Source organism: Torulaspora globosa, chromosome 7, assembly GCF_014133895.1.
Source record: "Torulaspora globosa chromosome 7, complete sequence".
Classification (NCBI taxonomy): domain Eukaryota; kingdom Fungi; phylum Ascomycota; class Saccharomycetes; order Saccharomycetales; family Saccharomycetaceae; genus Torulaspora; species Torulaspora globosa.
In genome coordinates this window covers 575,086-594,722 of record NC_050733.1, presented here as the reverse complement: position 1 = coordinate 594,722, position 19,637 = coordinate 575,086, and the positions used below count along the sequence as shown (strand labels likewise).

General features: G+C 47.2%; 13 protein-coding genes across 13 annotated transcripts; 8 read left to right on the top strand and 5 right to left on the bottom strand.

Moving 5' to 3' along the window:
- Nucleotides 1-301: 301 nt before the first annotated feature.
- Nucleotides 302-2,749, top strand: KCS1 (inositol polyphosphate kinase KCS1; the record flags this gene model as incomplete). The annotated part of the gene is made up of 1 exon (XM_037285255.1): nt 302-2,749. The coding sequence occupies one exon, from the start codon at nt 302-304 to the stop codon at nt 2,747-2,749; it is 2,448 nt and encodes an 815-aa protein (XP_037141151.1).
- Nucleotides 2,750-3,156: 407 nt separating this feature from the next.
- Nucleotides 3,157-3,462, top strand: DAD1 (Dad1p; the record flags this gene model as incomplete). The annotated part of the gene is made up of 1 exon (XM_037285254.1): nt 3,157-3,462. One exon carries the CDS (start codon nt 3,157-3,159, stop codon nt 3,460-3,462), a length of 306 nt encoding a protein of 101 aa, XP_037141150.1.
- A 33-nt stretch (nt 3,463-3,495) lies between these two features.
- On the bottom strand, nt 3,496-4,047 carry HED1 (Hed1p; the record flags this gene model as incomplete). The annotated part of the gene is made up of 1 exon (XM_037285253.1): nt 3,496-4,047. The coding sequence occupies one exon, from the start codon at nt 4,045-4,047 to the stop codon at nt 3,496-3,498; it is 552 nt and encodes a 183-aa protein (XP_037141149.1).
- Nucleotides 4,048-5,811: 1,764 nt separating this feature from the next.
- On the top strand, nt 5,812-6,498 carry PDX3 (pyridoxamine-phosphate oxidase PDX3; the record flags this gene model as incomplete). The annotated part of the gene is made up of 1 exon (XM_037285252.1): nt 5,812-6,498. One exon carries the CDS (start codon nt 5,812-5,814, stop codon nt 6,496-6,498), a length of 687 nt encoding a protein of 228 aa, XP_037141148.1.
- Nucleotides 6,499-6,540: 42 nt separating this feature from the next.
- Nucleotides 6,541-8,322, bottom strand: RAD61 (Rad61p; the record flags this gene model as incomplete). The annotated part of the gene is made up of 1 exon (XM_037285251.1): nt 6,541-8,322. The coding sequence occupies one exon, from the start codon at nt 8,320-8,322 to the stop codon at nt 6,541-6,543; it is 1,782 nt and encodes a 593-aa protein (XP_037141147.1).
- A 142-nt stretch (nt 8,323-8,464) lies between these two features.
- Nucleotides 8,465-9,091, top strand: PSF1 (DNA replication protein PSF1; the record flags this gene model as incomplete). Its single annotated transcript, XM_037285250.1, has 1 exon — nt 8,465-9,091. One exon carries the CDS (start codon nt 8,465-8,467, stop codon nt 9,089-9,091), a length of 627 nt encoding a protein of 208 aa, XP_037141146.1.
- Nucleotides 9,092-9,469: 378 nt separating this feature from the next.
- Nucleotides 9,470-10,519, top strand: HMT1 (protein-arginine omega-N methyltransferase HMT1; the record flags this gene model as incomplete). The annotated part of the gene is made up of 1 exon (XM_037285249.1): nt 9,470-10,519. The coding sequence occupies one exon, from the start codon at nt 9,470-9,472 to the stop codon at nt 10,517-10,519; it is 1,050 nt and encodes a 349-aa protein (XP_037141145.1).
- A 156-nt stretch (nt 10,520-10,675) lies between these two features.
- RPL4A (60S ribosomal protein uL4) lies at nt 10,676-11,764 on the bottom strand (the record flags this gene model as incomplete). Its single annotated transcript, XM_037285248.1, has 1 exon — nt 10,676-11,764. One exon carries the CDS (start codon nt 11,762-11,764, stop codon nt 10,676-10,678), a length of 1,089 nt encoding a protein of 362 aa, XP_037141144.1.
- Nucleotides 11,765-11,966: 202 nt separating this feature from the next.
- Nucleotides 11,967-13,457, bottom strand: RKM3 (protein-lysine N-methyltransferase; the record flags this gene model as incomplete). The annotated part of the gene is made up of 1 exon (XM_037285247.1): nt 11,967-13,457. The coding sequence occupies one exon, from the start codon at nt 13,455-13,457 to the stop codon at nt 11,967-11,969; it is 1,491 nt and encodes a 496-aa protein (XP_037141143.1).
- A 348-nt stretch (nt 13,458-13,805) lies between these two features.
- CDS1 (phosphatidate cytidylyltransferase) lies at nt 13,806-15,086 on the top strand (the record flags this gene model as incomplete). Its single annotated transcript, XM_037285246.1, has 1 exon — nt 13,806-15,086. One exon carries the CDS (start codon nt 13,806-13,808, stop codon nt 15,084-15,086), a length of 1,281 nt encoding a protein of 426 aa, XP_037141142.1.
- A 179-nt stretch (nt 15,087-15,265) lies between these two features.
- Nucleotides 15,266-16,774, top strand: YPK3 (putative protein kinase YPK3; the record flags this gene model as incomplete). Its single annotated transcript, XM_037285245.1, has 1 exon — nt 15,266-16,774. One exon carries the CDS (start codon nt 15,266-15,268, stop codon nt 16,772-16,774), a length of 1,509 nt encoding a protein of 502 aa, XP_037141141.1.
- Nucleotides 16,775-17,020: 246 nt separating this feature from the next.
- ETR1 (enoyl-[acyl-carrier-protein] reductase) lies at nt 17,021-18,151 on the top strand (the record flags this gene model as incomplete). Its single annotated transcript, XM_037285244.1, has 1 exon — nt 17,021-18,151. The coding sequence occupies one exon, from the start codon at nt 17,021-17,023 to the stop codon at nt 18,149-18,151; it is 1,131 nt and encodes a 376-aa protein (XP_037141140.1).
- Nucleotides 18,152-18,193: 42 nt separating this feature from the next.
- CSG2 (mannosylinositol phosphorylceramide synthase regulatory subunit) lies at nt 18,194-19,369 on the bottom strand (the record flags this gene model as incomplete). Its single annotated transcript, XM_037285243.1, has 1 exon — nt 18,194-19,369. The coding sequence occupies one exon, from the start codon at nt 19,367-19,369 to the stop codon at nt 18,194-18,196; it is 1,176 nt and encodes a 391-aa protein (XP_037141139.1).
- Nucleotides 19,370-19,637: the final 268 nt, after the last annotated feature.

Sequence of the window (19,637 nt, the reverse complement as noted above, 5' to 3'; positions counted from 1 at the left end):
AGCACAGCCGGCCGTTCGCAGTAGAAGTAAGAGCTCCAGCGGTCGATTGCAGTACGCTCGGCACACGTGCTGGGAGCACGTTGCTCGCGTAAGTAGCAAGCGATGAAGCGGTGGCAGCGCGTGTGCGGTTGTAGAGGACAAGACATCTTGTGGACTTCTCGTGGAGTCGGTAGTGTAGGACTGTAGTTCAGGCTTTGGCTGTTTGTAGTCAACGATACGTGATAGGAAAAATTGAAAACAAAGCGTTGTACGAAGGGTTAGACCACTTTCAGTGAGAGGCAGATAGAGTACTCGATGGTCGATGATGAGTCATGAGGGTGGGGAACGATCGGAAGAGGCAGTCGGTTCGCTGAAGGATACGAACGGTTCTGATAAGAAGAGGGTGTCGAATGTGATCCATGGGAGGAAGGCGAGCACGTATTTGAGGATCTTTAGAGATGACGAAGGGATCACCGATGGTGAGGTTGTGGAACGGGATGTGGAACCCAGGAGACGCAAGTCTGTGTCGCTGTATGACACGCATTACAAGAGTTCGACGGTTCCGCGGCGCAAGTTCTCGCGAACGAAGGAGGACGGGACGGCGGGGAACCGGGCAAAGAGGCCGGAGGAGGAGTGCAACGGGTTGAAAGCTGTCTCTTCGGCCACGTACTACCCACACAAGGCCAAGGAGCTGGCGGAGAGCGCGAAGCTGGAGCAAGGGTCCGTGGAGGAAGCGGTGCCGAAGCTTTCGGCGGGCGAGGTGCCGCGGGAGTCGACCGGGGAGGACCTTTCGGAGGCGCTGGAGTCGGACGAGGACGAGGACGAGGAGCAGGGAGCGGAGTATCCTCTGGCGGTGGAGCTGCAGCCTTTCACCAACAACGTCGGCGGGCATACGGCTATCTTCCGGTTCTCGAAGAGAGCGGTGTGCAAGGCGCTGGTCAATCGGGAAAACGAGTGGTACGAAAACATAGAGATAAAGCACAAGGAGCTGCTGCAGTTCATGCCGCGGTACATAGGGGTGCTGAACGTGAGACAGCATTTCCACAGCAGAGAGGAGTATCTGAAGCATCTGGCTAACTCAAAGGGTGTCAAGAGGAAGAAGGGGTGCGATGCGCGAGAGAAAAGCGAGTGCGTCGACGTTGACGGGAATTTCGGCTGCCGGTTGAAGCAGGTTCACACGTGTCCCTGCGACTCGGAGTACTTGGAGGCGAGCCACCAGAGACCGGCACTGTCAGAAGTGGTGCTGGACGATAATAGACACATGATCCCCGGGTTCATGCAAAATTGGTACCCGCAATCGCCAAGTTCAGCGCCGAGCGATTCTTTCTTGTATTCGCATCAGGGCAGCCGTCGGTCGCTGCCCTGTGACAGCAACGACAACCGTGTAAACTTGTCGGGCTCCACGACTGTTAACACGAAACTGAAAGAACTGGTGTTGCAGGAAGTGTTTGCGCCGACGTATTCTTCGTGTTCGAGGCCAAGGCGGCTGAGCAAGAAGGATCGTGCATCGTCGCATGGGAGCTCACGACGCAACTCAAACCAGTCGCTAAGAAATTTGCCCACGCATGCTTCGAACTCGCCGTTGCTTAAGAAGACCGCTAAGGAGAGCATCTCGAACGCTATTAGCAGCCCGAACTCCGTGATGGATTTGAAACAGCTGGAACGGAAGGAAATTGCTAGGGAAAATGCCAGGAGCTCAGCTCATGAATCTCCACGGTGCAGCACTAAGAGTTCCCCTCTGTTGCAACCGAATGAAGCGATTTCGCCACTCTTCTTACCAGTCGACCGGATGACTAACGAAGGAGGTGTTTTTGAGATGGATGACGATATCGAGGACCCGGAGTTGAAAAGAAATCGGCTGCCTGAAGCGGACATTTCAAGCGCGCAGGACAAGAAAAATGAAGATTCTGTCACTTTCGAAGATCAGTCGATTGTCTCCAAGTTCATTCTTCTCGAAGATCTGACGAGGAAACTGAACAAGCCTTGTGCGCTGGACTTGAAGATGGGAACAAGGCAATACGGCGTAGATGCCACACGCAGCAAGCAGCTCTCTCAGCGGGAGAAATGTCGAAAGACTACTTCAAGAAAGCTCGGGGTACGCGTTTGTGGCTTGAAGATCTGGAATCAAACTTACTATATCACGAGGGATAAGTATTTCGGAAGACGAGTCAAAATAGGTTGGCAGTTCACCAGAGTTCTCGCCCGATTTATCTACGATGGGCGGCGGATAGCCAGCATTATCATGCAAATCCCGAGACTGATAAGGCAACTGGATACTTTGGCGGTCGAAATTAGCGCCTTGAAGGGTTATCGACTTTATGGATCCTCGCTATTGTTAATGTATGATGGTCAGAACCCAGGAAATAAGCGGTGTAGGGTCAAAGTAAATTTAATCGATTTTGCCCGCTGTGTCACAAAGGATAGTCTGACACAAGGTTATGAATCCTTTCGCATACCTCCAAAAAATCCTGAGATCGAGGACCGCGGGTTTCTACGGGGAGTACGCAGTCTCAGGTTTTATCTCATGTCGATTTGGAACTACTTGACAGGTGACGTTCCACTCTCTAACAACGACGATGAATTAACTCGCTTCCTCGAAGAGCATAAGGAGAAATTCGATGCTAACTGGGAGTGGTTGGACCAGCTTGATAAGGAGAACGAAGAGGACTTTAACAATCCAAATAGCGAGCTAAGAACTAAATGGAGGAAGTACGAGCTAATATTCGATTTAGAGCCCCGATACAGTGATGAAGCCGACGTCAGCGATTGAAGCGAGGATCAGGGACAGCCCATAGCCCATAGTTATCTAGGTGTTCAAGAGTGTAATTATCAAATAGCACAAATCTCAAGATGTTCGAACCACAGTAAAGCTATAGAAAACAGGACATTTCCACAGCGGAACTTAAGTTGTCCAAATAATTATCTACCAGCTTAGAGAGACCGTCCTGGTGTTGGCGAAACTCGGACAGCCAATGATACTGGACAATATTGTTATTTTACTATCGTGAAGGAGAAGTACATGAGTTGACTTGCCAGTATGAAACACGCCTTTTATAGCCTGCAGTGAAAAAACTCAAAATCGGGTAATGGAAGGCTGCTTTACCTAAACAAAGGTAGGTTCAGCAGGTAGATAGGTGAAGTCGAATATTGTTAACCAAAACCACTGTATTAAATGCAATGAGTTCCACTAACGATGAGAATGATGAGGTGATTGAGAAAAAGAGCTCGACCGTGAGCCCCGCTGATAAGTATTTCATAGAGCAACGGGACTTAATAATACAGGATATCAACAACACAATGGATTCCATTCTAAATAGTTTGAATACGCTGAATATCTCTTTGGAAAATTCCATTGCCGTGGGAAAGGAATTTGAAAGCGTATCCGATCTGTGGAAGACATTCTATGACGGCCTGAACCGCGATCTGGAAGAGCCCATCGGCTCCCAGGAGAGCAATAAGGACAAGACCTTGCCGCAAGAATAAAGATCAAGCTCCAGTGTTGTAATTCCTGACTGCTTACTCTTTTTTTCGGTGAAGACTTGGAATCATCGCTGCCCTCCGAGATAAACCAACTTTGTACCTGACCTTGTTTGAATCGATGTCATAGAATCTTTTGTTCGTTTTAAATATAAGGTCCTTAAGTGGTTTGTGGACCCATTCAGACAGCTGGGAGTCATCCACTGACGTTTCTGCAGTTCCGGTTTCCCAAGTCTGCTCCGTGCAGTTTGCCTCATCATCAGATGGCGATGACTTTTCAGAATCCTTTTCAGTGTATGTAGAACCATCAGATCTTTCGTTATAATTCTCGTCCTGCTCTGCATTTTTAGAAGCCGGCCTCTCCAAGTCGATCACAACTCTTTCTACACTATCATCAACGGAAGCTTCATCTTGTTCCATCATCGAATCCTCGCGCTCGTATAGTCCCATTCTATCTAGACTCTTTTGGACCAGTTGGACGGAAGGGATCCGAGGGGACATCGTTGCCGCTCTGTCTGCAACTCGCCTCAGCTGGGCTTCTTCGACAGCTTCCGCAGTAGTTAAACTTCTTCTCATATGAACTTTGGCCATCTAATATCAAATGGAGTATCTAACTTTCTTTCTAATGTGATAAATAACTAACAAGAGAACTTGGGCGGCTAATTTAACTGTCCTCCAGATCCAGATCACATCACACGAAAAAACTCGCTTATAAAAATCCAGTCTGTTGCAGAGGCTCTTCCATTCTTTGATACACTTATACAATCAACAAGCGAGTAGGTGCTTAGATTAATCGATGATAACCTCACCATGTGGTACTGCCGTTTATAACAGTTATGTTTCCAAGGGCTCCGGGGAAGCGATGGGAAACTGGTGAGAAGTTTGGGTTCGTTTTGCTTGGCGGAGGACCTATAGGTACTTAACAATGACCTGGGATCAATTGCAGAGCAACCTGGATCGTTTCGTTTCACACCAATTTCCCGGTTATTTGGTTAACAATCGCTTACAACAACCTTACACCACACAACAACCTTAACGGTAAAATTACAATTACAGAGTTCGTTCACCTGGTATTTGCCGTTTTGTTCATAGATGTCAACCTGGAGCGCTAATGAGGGCGATTGATATTCAATTGCAATTTCTCGCAAAAGTTGGGGCTTTCTTGGGTTTGAATCCAGCTTGCAAAACGGAATTACCCATTCAATGGATTTGGCTTGATTTATCGTTAACCCCGTCGAAAGTTCCATCGCACCGCTTGAAATTCACGGCAAAGCTAATTTAGCTTGTCACAAAGTCTCATGAGCTTCAATGGCAGAACAGAGTGGCGTGCTAAGGAAGGGCCTCTGGGCGGTTTCTTTTCAGTAAGCATTTCCCTACCGATTAAAGGGTAAAACTTATTTACCGGATGCGACGTGAAACTAACATTGGCGTACGGTAATGGAAGGAGGTGATTGATCTGCCTTTTGATCTGTCATTCATGGATTGGAGATGTTGTATGGCATCAATACGGTGCTGGCATTTGCATCTGGCTTTTTGTAATTTTAAGGATGCAAAGCCACTGATTCAAGTGGCGATGGCTCGTGTGCACCACTTCAGGAATGACTGATTGACTCGACGATTTCATTTTTTGGCACCTTTTTGATCACCATTCGACCTAGACGAATGGAAAAAAAAAACTACCAGCACGTAACTGGCACGCCGTCATCCCGGTACGCTATCGCAGCATCCACTTGTGATGATTCGCTGTCTGGCAGGAACTCTTGAATTTATTGCAGTAACATAGATGTGAGAAAGTCTTGGCGAAGCAATGAGTACTCTTCCTTGAAGACTAAGCCAACAACGGACTGCTAAGCGGATGAGGCCGGTCATCTCCCAACGCTATTCAATCTTAAAAGTGGCCGATTTGGCACATCTTGGCTTGTTAACTCTGGCCCGCCAGAACGTTAAACTTCGACAGTCGACCGACGAGATCCACAGATATCATTATTTACTGGAACTCTGTAGACCGACTTGAGCTGATATATTATTGAGGGATCGACTGCAGATATGTCTTTCGACAGACCTTTTCCTAAGGACTTTGGCGTGGTAATCCTCCGCGATAATGAAAGCAATCTCAAGATCCAAGCTGTCTCACTACGTGATGGCATTCCCAGGATCTTGATATTGGAATAACAAGCTGAAAGGGTCAGAGATCTAGCACTTTCTCTCTTAAAGCATTGACTCCTGTAATAGCGCGTGCTTAAATAACAGCCAATTGGACTTTATTACCACATTATAAAATAAACCACTTTGAAATAGAGGCCAAGTATTTGGTAGAAAGCCTAAAGCACTAAATTTCGATCAATCGTTGATTCAATGGCTGAAGATTCTGAGAGAACTCAAACACCGATCATTTTTGCTCCAGACACTTACCAATATGACAAGTTCTCCCTGGAAGAGTCACAATTAGCAGAGGATCCGATCGACCAATTTGCCAAATGGTTTGCCGAGGCTAGAGCTGATAAATCGGAGACACTTCCTGAAGCGATTAATTTTGCTTCTGCTGAGTTGCCCAGCGGAAGAGTTTCGTCAAGGGTTTTACTGTTTAAAGAGCTAGACCATCGTGGATTTACGATTTACTCCAATTGGGGAACTTCTAAAAAAGCTCACGATATTAAGACGAATCCCCATGCTGCAATCACCTTCTTTTGGAAGGATCTACAAAGACAGGTGAGAATCGAAGGTTTCACTGAACACGTTAACCGCGAGACCTCTGAGCGTTATTTCAAAACCAGACCTCGTGGCTCCAAGGTCGGTGCTTGGTCATCACCTCAATCGCATGTAATTAAAGACAGACAGGAACTCAATGCCTTAGCCAAGAAGAACGAAGAAAGATTTGAAGGTGTTGCGGATATACCCTGTCCCGATTACTGGGGAGGTCTAAGAGTTGTCCCATTGGAGATTGAATTTTGGCAGGGCAGACCTAATCGTTTACATGATCGTTTTTCGTATACAAGAAAGAGCGAACATGATCCTTGGATCAGAGTTCGTCTGGCACCTTGAGAGACCGCTCACTTTCTTGCACTTTCATAAGACGTTAACTACTTATAGAAAATTATTCAAAGCAGCCTTGACTTGATCCCGTATAGCTTGATTGATATTTATGCCTTCTTTATCGTAGGAATTCAAGATCCTCATTAGTAGGTCTTTCTCTTCCTCATGTAGTCGCTCTCCTGCACCAAATAGTATATGAGCAAGGTTCAAAGAGTACATACAGACAATAAATGGATCTGTATCACTAGTTGAGATACTAGGCAACAGCTTTCTTGCGTGATCTAGTTGCTGCTTCTCGAACAGTCGTGCGTCACAAACATCTAACATGTTGAGTAAAAGCCCCAGGTATAGGATGACGAGGTCTGCTGTTGAATCCGCTATGGGGTGGATGTGCCTCAATATAAAGCCTAGCGAACAATGCATTAGCTTCTGCTTTTGCTCTACTGGCGCTTCGGTCAGTACCTTGTTCTCATTGGATAGCATTATCAGTGACTTTACTAAATCCTCGTTACAGCATTGCTTGGGCAGCGCACATATCAGGCTGCCCAGAAGAATACTTGAGGTGTCACCTACGACAGGTGAGCCTGATGATAGTATATGCTCAACAAGCGGAAAAAGTACGGAACTAGATTCCTGATCAAGATCTCTCTGAATAGCAATATCGAGGATTCGTCTCGTCACTTCTTGTGACAATAATTGATCTGGATAATTGAGGCATAGCTGCAGAGAGTAATCTTGGGCGGACTTTTTTCCAGTCTTGTTTAGGAAGTCTGTTAGGTTCATACGCCTCAGCTTGCCGGTCAAGGAATGTATGGATGGGGGTTCATCGCAGCCTAGAGACAAAACGACTAAATGTTCGAAGTCTGACGGGGGATATTCCGGCGGCAGTCGTACTTTGGTCAGCAAAAAAGACTGTAGCAGTGTGACCACCGGATGCCTATTGAGTTCCTTGGAGAAGCACCAGCGGCAAATTTCATTTGCTGCGTGTCGGTTAATGTACTCAAGAAACTCTTCATCTTGCTCTATCGCCATCGCCAGGCCAAGGAACCTTGAAATGAAGGTTTCAATGTTAATTTTGGACGGTGATTCATCCGTAAGAAACTGCAATTCATCCTGATACTTTACAACTTCACCTATATTCTTCAGCTCCTTATAATGATGTGTCAAATGCTTACCAGCTTTTCGGCCTGTCTTGGGTATTTCTGCTGCAACCTCCGTTTGCTGATCCGGTTCTTGGACCTCAATCCCATCCTCATCTTCATTAAACAGAATCGTTCGCGACCGGTCATACATCACCTTATCAAAAGAACATGAATAATCTTCCTCTACCGACTTTTTCAGCTCCCGCTCAAATTGATCCTTGATTTGGTCCTCTGCATTAGCTGGCTGGAGAGATGCCAGGAATTGATTGAGCCTATCAACCGTTTTATCTATTGAGCTTTCAGATCCATTGGGAGCCTCGGGATCTTCACATTCCCCAACGCTGACCTTCTTGTAATTTGTTTTCCTCTTCTTTACTGCTGAGCGACCTTGCAGGAAGTCGAAAGCCTTCAATGGTGAGATATCATCATCCATAGCGACACTAGTGCTTGTTGCATTGCAAGTATCACGGATAAAACTCACCGTACTCGAGCTTATGCGCAAAGATTCTTCGTCAGCATCATTAGACTCATCTTGACGGCTCAATGTGATATTATCCGGCTCATTTGCTGTAACCGGCTGCTTGATCTCTTCAATTTCTCCATCATCGCTTAGTTCCACCATTGACTCATCACCATATTGGCTACTATCGTACGTCCATGATCGACTTCGCTTACCGTAGACTCTCACCATGGCGTCGGCACCTACTTCATGATAGAACCTGAACTTTCTTTATTCTGTTCATTTAGTACTTCGACGCGTAACGAAGTTCCTTAATACTTGTTGATCATCACTTGAAGAAGCAGACGGAGCTAGATTCAAGATCTAGTGAGAGATGTATGGAGATCTAGCTAATAAACTGGTTCTTGAGGCCAAGCGCACAAAGCAGTTGCAAAGTCGAAGCGGTGACGGTTATAAGCTGCCTATGTACCATGAAGAGCTTGTACAGGGGATCCTGAAGGAAGTGGGACAACTAAAAAAAAACAGCGAGTATTTAAAAGAACAACAGCTGCTGGGGAATCTCGAGGATAAGGTTTCCAAATGCCAGTTTTTTGTCACTCTACTGTGTTTGGAGCGCAACAAGCGTTGTTTACTGGCCTACCAAAAGATGAGGGCAGACATTTTAGATAAAATTGCCTGGGACAACAACGGATTGGATCTTCTCTCAGATCTGAAGGGCACAGAACAGGTATCAACTAATATTTCGCCAGATGAACAAGAGTATTTGAAGGAGTATCTCGATCTGTTGACGGACTTGAAAAGCGGTGAACTGGCAGATATAGATCTTTCAGGCAGTCTGACACCTCCGAGTGATGTTTTCATAGATGTCCGAGTCCTGAAGGAGGCCGGGGAGATTCAGACCGAGTATGGCGTGTTCAATCTGATCAAAGATTCGCAGTTTTTCGTCAGGCAAGCGGACGTCGAGAGATTGATCCAGCAGGGCTACCTGCAAAAGATCTAGAGATATCACAAATGTCTGCCTCTAATCCAGCTAGCACTTGAGGGCACTGAGAATTCATGTTTGTCCGCGTCACATCGGGACCGGCCCAAGCGCAAACGCAATACCATCCAAGTGATCGGCTCCTTGATAGTAGGTTGAGAATCGATACAACACAGGACCCATCAAGCTCTGCATACAGCGGTTACTGACGATTTACTGAAGTTATACCTTCAAAGTGAGGTGCACGGGCGATGAACCGTAGCTCGATGAGCTGGAAAATTTTCCAGTGATGCCTCCGCAGAAAATATTGGTTCGTTGTAGATTGACTAACTAACTGATCTTTGATGGTTAGCTCGACTGTCGCGCATCTATCAATTGAGCGCACCCAGTGGACAATTAATGATGAGCAAGACCGCAGCTGGCGAATCAGCTACTCAAAAGGGTGCTTTGAGCCATAGTGAGCAGCACTATTTCGACTCGTACGATCACTATGGTATCCACGAAGAAATGTTACAGGATTCTGTGCGCACCTTGTCATACAGAAATGCAATTGTTCAAAACAAACATCTTTTCAAGGACAAAATTGTGCTAGATGTTGGCTGTGGAACTGGTATTCTTTCGATGTTTGCTGCCAAGAACGGTGCAAAGCACGTCATCGGTGTCGATATGTCCAGCATCATCGAGATGGCTCGCGAAATTGTCGAGCTGAACGGTTTCTCTGATAAGATTACCTTATTGCGTGGTAAGTTGGAGGACGTGGAACTGCCATTCCCCAAGGTAGACATCATCATTTCTGAATGGATGGGATATTTCTTACTTTATGAGTCTATGCTGGACACAGTGCTTTATGCCCGTGATCACTATTTGGTCGAGGGTGGCTTAATTTTCCCTGACAAATGTTCTTTACACATTGCTGGTCTGGAGGATGCTCAATATAAAGACGAGAAGATCAACTACTGGCACGACGTTTATGGTTTCGACTATTCTCCCTTCATTCCATTGGTCATGCAAGAACCAATTGTCGATACTGTGCAAGGCAACGTGGTCAACACTACGAGATGCCAACTTATCGAGTTTGATCTAAACACAGTTCAACTTTCGGATCTGTCATTCAAGGCTAAATTTGAGGTTGAAGCCAAGAGACAAGATTGGATTAATGGGCTGATCGCCTGGTTTGATATCGTTTTCCCGGCTCCAGAAGGAAAAATACCGGTTGGCTTCTCAACCGGCGCGCACTCTCCATACACTCATTGGAAGCAAACCGTGTTTTACCTGAAAGAAAATTTAGAAGCTGAGACAGGCGATGTTCTGAGAGGTGAACTTACTTGTGCTCCAAACAAGCGTCATAACAGAGATCTGGACATCAAGATTACCTACGATTTCGAGGCCAAGGGGATCGATGCCGCTCGCAGAAGCAAATCTGGCGAAGACACCTTTATCATGCGCTAATCTCGTCGAATTTACAATACCTTCATTTTTCGTATTTTAATTACTGTATTAATAGAAGAGCCTCGCTAGCATTGGAGAAAGAGAGGTAATAAGTTCCCATATGAATCAATTACGTAAACTGTAAACATAAGAAACTAGTGTTCCAACTCAAGTAGCTTAGTCGTGCTTCAAAGTTTGAGTGAAGACGTCGGCTGGCTTTTGAGCGGACTGCTCAACCTTCTTGGAGCCCAACTTTTCAGCGGCGAAAACCTTAGCGTATGGGTTCAATCTCAACAACACCTGCTTGTTCTTCAATGGGTTCTTCTTCAAGACGTGAGTGCGCTTCTGAGTAGCCTGACCAGCTGGTCTAACAACAGACTGGATGTCAGAAGAGTTGATGATTCTGGTGACATCGGCGTTGGTGATGATGTTAGCTGGCAACGCGTAGTTGGACTTGGCAGAGGCAACGGTCTCGGAACCCCAGATCTTGTCCAAGCTAGCGAAAGCAGACTCGGTCCAGATGACGAATCTACCCAAGTGAGCACCTGGAGCCAACTGCAACAAGTTCAAAGAGGCAACGTTAGCGGTTTCGACGCCTGGAACGTTTCTGAACGCCTTCACAATACCGTTGTCCTCAGAGTACACAACCAATGGGCCTCTTCTCTGGGTCCATCTTCTGTTTCTGTACTTACCCTTACCAGCTCTCAACTTCTTGGATTTCAGCACCTTGACCAGGTCAGCCTGGGCACCAACAGCCTTCAAAGCAGCAACAGCATCCTTGGTCTTCTTGACAGACTCCAACTCGTTAGAGACAACCAATGGGATCTCTGGGATGTTTTCAACTCTGTGACCTCTAGCCAACACCAAAGAAGCAACAGCAGATGCAGCAATGGCAGATGCAGTGGCGTAACGCTTCTCGTTGTGGTTAACCTTGACGTTCCACTTTCTCCAGGTCTTGGTTGGAGCAAACATACGACCACCACGACACATGTTACCGAAAGCAGCTTGGCCGGATCTGTGGGTACCACCACCACCGACTCTTGGAATACGGGCAACAGCACGACCGGTACCCCAAGATTCGGCAGAAGTTTGGTGACCTGCCTTCTCAGAGACAGCGTAAGCTTGTCTCTTGTTCTTGTTCACAGAAACGAACACAGAGTGCACAATGTCAGCACGGATTGGAGCATTGAACACAGCTGGCAATGGCAAAGAGCTAGAAGTAGCTTCACCGGTTAGAGATTGAACGGTAACTTGAGGACGAGACATCGTAATCGATACGTTTGATCTTATAGAGGTGGTTTTACTGAAAAATTGTAGCTAGTATACTCGATGAGTTGAAAAATTTTCTGCCTGCTTTATACGTCGAAAAATCCCAGTGCGTCGGTGAAAAAAAAAAGCGATGCCCTCGAAGAATAAAATAAAATATAATATATAAATCGAGTTTTGTTAGAAGAGTTTTGTTAGAAGACTAGTCTGTATATCTTGACGAGTTGCGTCGGTACATTCTGGACCGTGCCCTGCGCAGTATTGTGCGTTCAGAGTGGAGGATAACTCTGGCAGCAGGCGGGACGCCGCCTGGCGACGGACGCCACGAAAGTTTCTTGTAGGCAAGGAGTCGTAGGAGGTGGGCTCTGGTTCCGACGTCGCCCATGTCTTGTAGCTGGTGGACAGGGGCGTTGCTGGGGGTGGGAGCGCTGCGTAGCTGCAGCCATTGCGTTTCTGGCATCTCGAGTAGATTGAGGAATGCTGCCAGCGGGTCCGAGGGCTGGCCCCGCGAGTCGACGAAGATCTCCGACAGCCAGGGCGTTTGCACTTCGGCGGCGCTCCAGCGGGAGTACGCCTTCCAGCCGGTTCGGCTCCACCACTGGGTCCTCGCCGCGTAGCGTCCGTGCGTTCGTACCAGCGCCCTGACCTCGTTGCCCAGATGGACCATGTCGTGAGGGTTGTTCCGCACGGTGAAGCCGTAGCGAGCCAGGAGAAGCGCGTTGGACAGCTCGCCGTACGAATTGAAGATCTCCTGGCCCTTCTTGACGTCCCGCTCGAGCGTTATGTCCACCAGCTCGTCTTCGTTGGACGGGTCGTGCTCCTCGTCGCTGGACTCGGCGTCAGAGCCCGGCGGCGACGAGCCGCCGTTCTCCTGCGCCTCCAGCGCGGCCTCGGCCACCAGATGCTTGCACATGCCCGGCTCGCCGCACAGCGGGCACACCTCGTAGAGCGAGGTAAAACGAACGTCGGGCGCCGTCGTGCTGTGGTTGAACAGGTCCGCGATCGGCACCAGCGCGCTCCCATGATACGCGTCTATCTCGAAGACCCTAGAAGACATCGCATACGCTGTCGCGACAAATCTGTGGAACTTCAGGATGGTGTCGTCTCTGTCGTCCGGCCGAACGTCGAGATACCCCTGGGGAATCGGAAGACCGAACTCCTGGTTCCATTTCCTGGCTAAATCGACAGCCAGCTCAAACCCTTCCTGCACCTCCGTCTCCGATCTCAGTCCATCGTGCAGCGTATCCAAGGTTGAGCCCCGCAGACATCTCTTGGCCTCGTCGCTCCAGTAACCAGGCGGCAGCACCAGCTGCTGCTGCTCATCGCAAATGCGTATACTCTTCAGATAGGGAACCCAGTGGCTTTTTTCTCTGAACACCGTCGTCTCATATATAAAAGCGATGTTCAACGCCAGAATCCCATCAATCTCGTCATCGAGCAGCAAGTTCGCTATTGTGCTATTCGACGCCGAAAACAGGCTCGATTTCGGAAGCTTCAACAAAGTACTCCCCTTCCTAATGTCCGTGCCAGCGAACACACCAACACCACCTACTGGAGACTCTCTTATTTCACACTCCGGCGACCAAAAACTGTCGCGACAGTCTCTAACAAACTGCAACACCCCCGACAGATCATCACACAGCGTGTTGGACATCAATGACAGCACAATCGGTGGCAATTCCACCAAGTTCATCTCATCTCATCGCAAATTTCACAGCTTTTTTTTCAACCTTTAAGCTGCATTAAGAGAACAAGCAGACAAGCAAGCAACATGGGACAAAAGACACACAAAAGACAGCCGTTGGCGAGCCATTTGGCCAATGCCGGCATCTTTATAACCAAATGAACGTCTTCCCATACGCTATTAACTGGTATATGAGTGTTTTCACGTGACAGTACCGTATGAGACGATTCCATGTGAAGTTCGAAAAATTTGACGTTCTTATAAAGGGTTTGGCTTGATGAGCAGCTGAAGTCGCACGGTGTAGCTGGTAGGATCTGTTCTTGTCGGCGGTCGAAGTGGGCAATTGGTTAGTTCAGCATGAAGGAGCAGGATAAGAGCTCGACATCCGACGCTGGGGGTGTCAGGAAGGCCGGGAAGGAGGCTAATGAGAAGCAGAGTGATAGTAAGAAGTACAATTTCCTTGTGAGAACGTTGTGGACTTTTGTTATGATAGCTGGATTCTTTATCACATTGGCGTCCGGTCATTTCTGGTGTATAATGTTGATATTAGCTTGTCAGATTGCCACTTTCAGGGAATGTATCGCGGTGACGAGTGCATCTGGACGTGCGAAAAACTTGCCTTTGACAAAGACTCTGAATTGGTACTTTCTCTTCACGACGATCTACTACTTGGACGGCAAATCGCTTTTCCAGTTCTTCCAGGATTATTTCATAGAGTACAGGGTGCTTACGCTGTTGGCGGCGAACCACAGGTTTATCTGCTATTGCCTGTACCTGCTGGGGTTTGTTATGTTTGTGTGCAGTCTGCGCAAGGGGTTTTTGAAGTTCCAGTTTGCGTCTCTGTGTATAACACACATGGTTTTGATGTTGGTCGTGGGCCAGGCGCATCTGATTATAAAGAACGTGATAAACGGGCTGATTTGGTTCCTGTTGCCCTGCGGGCTCGTGATAGTGAACGACATCTTCGCATATCTCTGCGGGATCACCTTCGGACGCACCAAGTTGATCGAAATCTCGCCCAAAAAGACACTCGAGGGATTCCTGGGCGCCTGGTTCTTCACCGCTCTCGCAAGCATCATCCTGACCAAGCTGTTCTCGTCGTTCATGTACATGACTTGTCCGGTCAAGGACATCCACACCAATTTTTTCTCGAATTTGCGCTGTGAATTGAACCCTGTGTTCATACCGCAGGACTACAGACTACCGCCGATCATCTTCGACAAATTGGGGATTTCCGTGATCACCATCAAGCCTATCTATTTCCACGCGCTGAATCTGGCTACTTTTGCGTCGTTGTTCGCGCCATTCGGTGGTTTCTTCGCATCCGGTCTGAAGAGAACCTTCCAAGTGAAGGACTTTGGCCATTCAATTCCCGGCCACGGTGGTATCACAGATAGAGTCGACTGCCAATTTCTGATGGGCTCCTTCGCCAACCTATACTACGAGACATTCATCAGCGAAAACAGAATCACTGTCGAGACCATTCTGTCCACCATACTGATGAACTTGGACGAAAGACAGATGGTCAGCTTAATCTCCACGCTGACAGCGATCCTTTTCAAGAAGGGCGTCTTCAACGAGCAAATGTACAAACGCTTAGCTTCCATATACAATGCGGCTACAGAGAAGCTAGTTTAGCTTCACTCTAAACTATGTTAAATTCGGTATGTTGTATATATAATCTAAAATTCAAACTCTAGCATTAAGGCCGACAAATTACTGCAAAAACGCGACACATGCTCTCTATTTATTGAAGTGCCATGGAATGGAACAAGGCTGCTTAAGCTTCTGCCAGTTCATTCGAGCAGGGGATTGCAATGATCTTTACGTTGGACGATGATCTTGAGGGTTTGAAGTTGAGTGACTCGGAAAGCAGCCTTCAACAGCAGCAACAGCCGACTGCCCTTTATGACGAAACAGATGAAGCTGAGAATGTAATGAATTTGGACCATCTCAATCTGGCAACGGAGCCTATACCGTTCCTAGGTGACAGGCCAAGGAGGAGATCATCTGTGTTGGAAAAGTTCCCGGTATCGACACCACCTCGCACAAGAAGAATATCCGTCACTTCGGCATCAAATCCGCTTGGCGGTGGTTGTCTCGATGGGGGCCAGTTGCTGACTCACAGGGATGCAGGTATTTTCCGTTGTCTCGCGGACTTCAAACCTGTCAGAGTGCTGGGAAAGGGCGCCTACGGTAAGGTCATCCTTGTCAGGGACCAACAAACGAGCAAACTGTACGCTATGAAACAGCTGTTGAAGGCGGAAATACTATTTACTGAAGAGAACGATCAATCGCAGAAGGACGACAAGGATGTGTCGAAATTGGTCGAAAGGACTTTTGCAGAAAGGACTATTTTATCGGAGCTTGAACATCCCAACATCGTCAAATTGTTCTACACTTTCCATGATAATGCCAAACTGTACTTACTGCTGCAGTATATCCCTGGTGGCGAGCTCTTTTTTCACCTGAAGGAACAAGGAACGCTGGATGAAGATACTGTGGCATTTTATGCTGCCGAAATCAGTTGTGCCCTGAAATTTCTCCACAGCAAGGGGATAGTGTACCGAGATCTGAAACCAGAAAACTGTCTTCTCGATCAGAACGGCCATTTGGTCCTGACGGATTTCGGGCTGAGCAAGAAAAGTGTCGCACAGCAAGAGGTGCCCTTTTCGTCGAGCGCAGAAAGCGCATTTGAGTCTGAAGAAGTCACCAACTTATACTCCATCATCGGTACCCCGGAGTATTGCGCCCCGGAAGTGCTGCAGGGTGTTCCCTACACCAAGAAATGCGACTGGTACTCTCTAGGATGTCTAATGTACGATATGCTGATTGGGAAGCCGCCACATACGGGAGCAAACCACAAGGTGATACTTAATAAGATACAAAGAGACAAGCAAGGTCCCAAGATCCCGCATTATCTCAGCGACGGTATGAAAGACATGCTCTCTGCCTTGCTGAAGAAGGAACACACCAAGAGATGGGACGTCGATAAGTACTGGCGCACTCCCACAGACCCAAAACAAAAGCGAAAAAAGAAGAAGGCGGGACAGGAAAAAACCTCTGGCTACACTTCCCATTTCATCTTCCGCAAGATCGACTGGCCAAAGCTGGAGAAGGGAGAGATACAAAAGTCAGAACCCGGTCCAATACTTCCACTGATCACGGACTGGGCCTTGGCAGAAAACTTCGACTCGGAGTTCACTTCGATGTCCTACGAAGACACCCTCAAAGGGATTGACATCAATATTCCAAAGTCATCATCAGACTATTTCAAAGGGTTCAGTTACAAGGCAAGTTGCAGCTACTTAGAGAGACACTTCTAGGAGATAGACCACTCGATAGATTATGTAATATCCATACAAAATACATATTTAGCATACTGGCTCGCCAGTTAATCAATGATCCACATTTCGTTGGAAGAGCCGTATTGCGAATTAATGGGACCTAATGATGCGTGACCCTAGAGGCAGTTGAGGAACCGACTCGCACCGGAGTTCTAACTGTATATATACGTAGAGACTTGCGGTTCTTGACGTTTAGTTATAGGTTTGTTATAGCAGTCAAGGACAATGATCTCAAGACCATTTATGAGACTGATGTCTACTAAAGTTCCTAAGCAGTTTAAGTCTATCGTGTATTCGACACACAGTGTGGAAGATGTCGGTAGCGTGCTCTCGGTGCAAAATTACACTCCAAAAGAGGACTTGAGCAAGGCAATTGTGTTGCGCACTCTTGCTTTCCCGATCAATCCTTCTGATATCAATCAGTTGCAAGGAGTATACCCTTCGAAGCCTGAAAAAACTTTGGATTACTCGACTGAACAACCCTCAGCAATTGCTGGCAATGAAGGGGTCTTTGAGGTTGTGTCAGTGCCAAAGAGCGAATCCTCTTTGAGTGAAGGCGATTGGGTTATTCCTGTCCATGCTAACCAAGGAACTTGGTCCAATTACCGAGTGTTTTCAAAAGCGTCCGATTTAATCAAGGTGAACGGTTTGGATCTTCATTCTGCAGCCACGGTTTCTGTTAATGGATGCACTGCTTACCAATTGGTCAATAACTACATAGATTGGGACCCTAGCAAGAACGAATGGCTGATCCAGAACGCTGGCACGTCAGGTGTGTCCAAAATAGTGACACAGATCGCCAAGGCCAAGGGCGTGAAGACTTTGAGCGTTATCCGTGACCGTGAAGGTTTCGAGAGTGTGGCTAGGACCTTGGAAGAGAAATACGGTGCTACAAGAGTTATCTCTGAGAGCGACAACAGCGACAAAGCGTTCGGGAAGGAGCAGATGCCAAAGATCTTGGGACCCAATGCTCGAGTCAGACTAGCGTTGAACTCCGTCGGAGGTAAATCAAGTGCCTGTATCGCGCGCAAATTGGATCAAGACGCTTTGATGTTGACATATGGAGGCATGTCGAAACAACCTGTTACTTTGCCCACTTCACTACACATATTCAAGGGATTGACCTCCAAGGGTTTCTGGATTACTGAAAATGTTAAGAAGAACCCTAGTGAGAAGGTCGCTAATGTGCGGGACTTCATCAAACTGTATGAGGAGGGGAAAATAATCTCACCAAAGGATGAAATCACTACAGTCGAATGGGATGTCAATAACACATCCGACGACGAATTGCTCCAACTGATCAGAGAGGCTGTCAGCGCAACTGGTCAGAAACGCATGGTGCGTTTGAAGTGGTGAAGAGCGCCGCACAACCGACAAAACATACAAACATCCTCGTTCCTATATCAGTGATGTATACCTATCTTGTCCTTTATGGTAGTAAGTAATTGAAAGCATTATGCAGCAGACGCTGAGCATTATGTATCCAATAACCTCCCATCTCACGATCGTGGTTTGAGTGGGTTCGCATATCCAATCCGTTATGCCCATGAAAATGATTGCTCCCAGGTTGATAGTCGTGGAGTACTCTGGTGTCGTCTTCCTGGTCACTTGCAACAGAGAGACAACGTGTGGCAAAGCCCCAAAGATGAGTGTAACCACGGAGACCAGCCAAAACGATCTATCCTTGCAGATGCTTGAGATGGTTCCCGCAAGCGCTGGGAAAAATGGCAGGAGCAATACCATGCAGATGACCCCCATGATAGAGAGATGACCAGCTTGCTCTCTCATGGTGACCTGTTTCGAACGCTTGTTGAACCAGCGATGCCACAGCACTGCGAAGGGACCGATCGTGAGGGCGCCCAAGCCACACAACAAAGAGCTCTTAAGTCTGTCAAATAGGAAAGGGTCGTTCAATTCCCCCGTCTTCTCATTTATCGACAATTTACCAGCTAGTAGATCGCACGTAGCCTTTGTGTAAGAGACGATCAAGATTCCAAGCAATGCGACCATCATAATGAGAAACTTGGTGACAACGTTTCTTCTCTTGGTCAACCCACAGACCCCGTAAAGTAGTGAAGTAATCTCAAATATTGACGTATTCTGGATCAGTGCGATATCAAAAGCAGGAGACATCGATAAAGCCATCATATAAGTCAGCACGGGAACGAGCACCAACATAGATAGCGTCACCAATTGCGCAACATACTTAAAGCAAATCTTACTGTCAGCCTCTGGCTTGTTGTCATTATTTCTCATCAACTCAGCGGTATCGCTAGCGAGCTCTGGCTCTTCATCAAAGGTTTGCAACTCCAAATCCGAAGAGGATGACGCAAATCCCAATGGAGCTGGCAAATCGAGCTTCTTCGAAGTCTCACGAGCATCAAACAAGCGTGATACGGCTGGTACGAGAAGCCATGAAGCAAAATACATGAAACTTAGAACTACCGTCAATCCCTGGTGCACTTTTTCATCCTTGGCATCCTCATAGTTCTCCCTCGTCTGCAAATATGAGAAACATTTCGTTTGTACAATGTAACCAGCTACAGCTGTGAACCAATATATCCTTGCAGCCATTTTCAAGCAGCTGTCTCTATGATTCAAGCCCTATCGTTCAATACTCGCTGGCCGGCAACGCCAACGAAAATCCACTGCTCTTTAAGAAACAACCTTGCCAATTACTTGATAGTATGAAACTAAGTTTTGCCAAGACATAAATCTACCAAGATGCATCTAACTTCAAGATGTCGATCGCGAAGACTGGGAGAGCATCGACACTGCTCCTCCTTGCTTCACTAAGCCACCTGACGCCAATTTTTTGGTTCCCGACTAGGCGTGTTTTTTC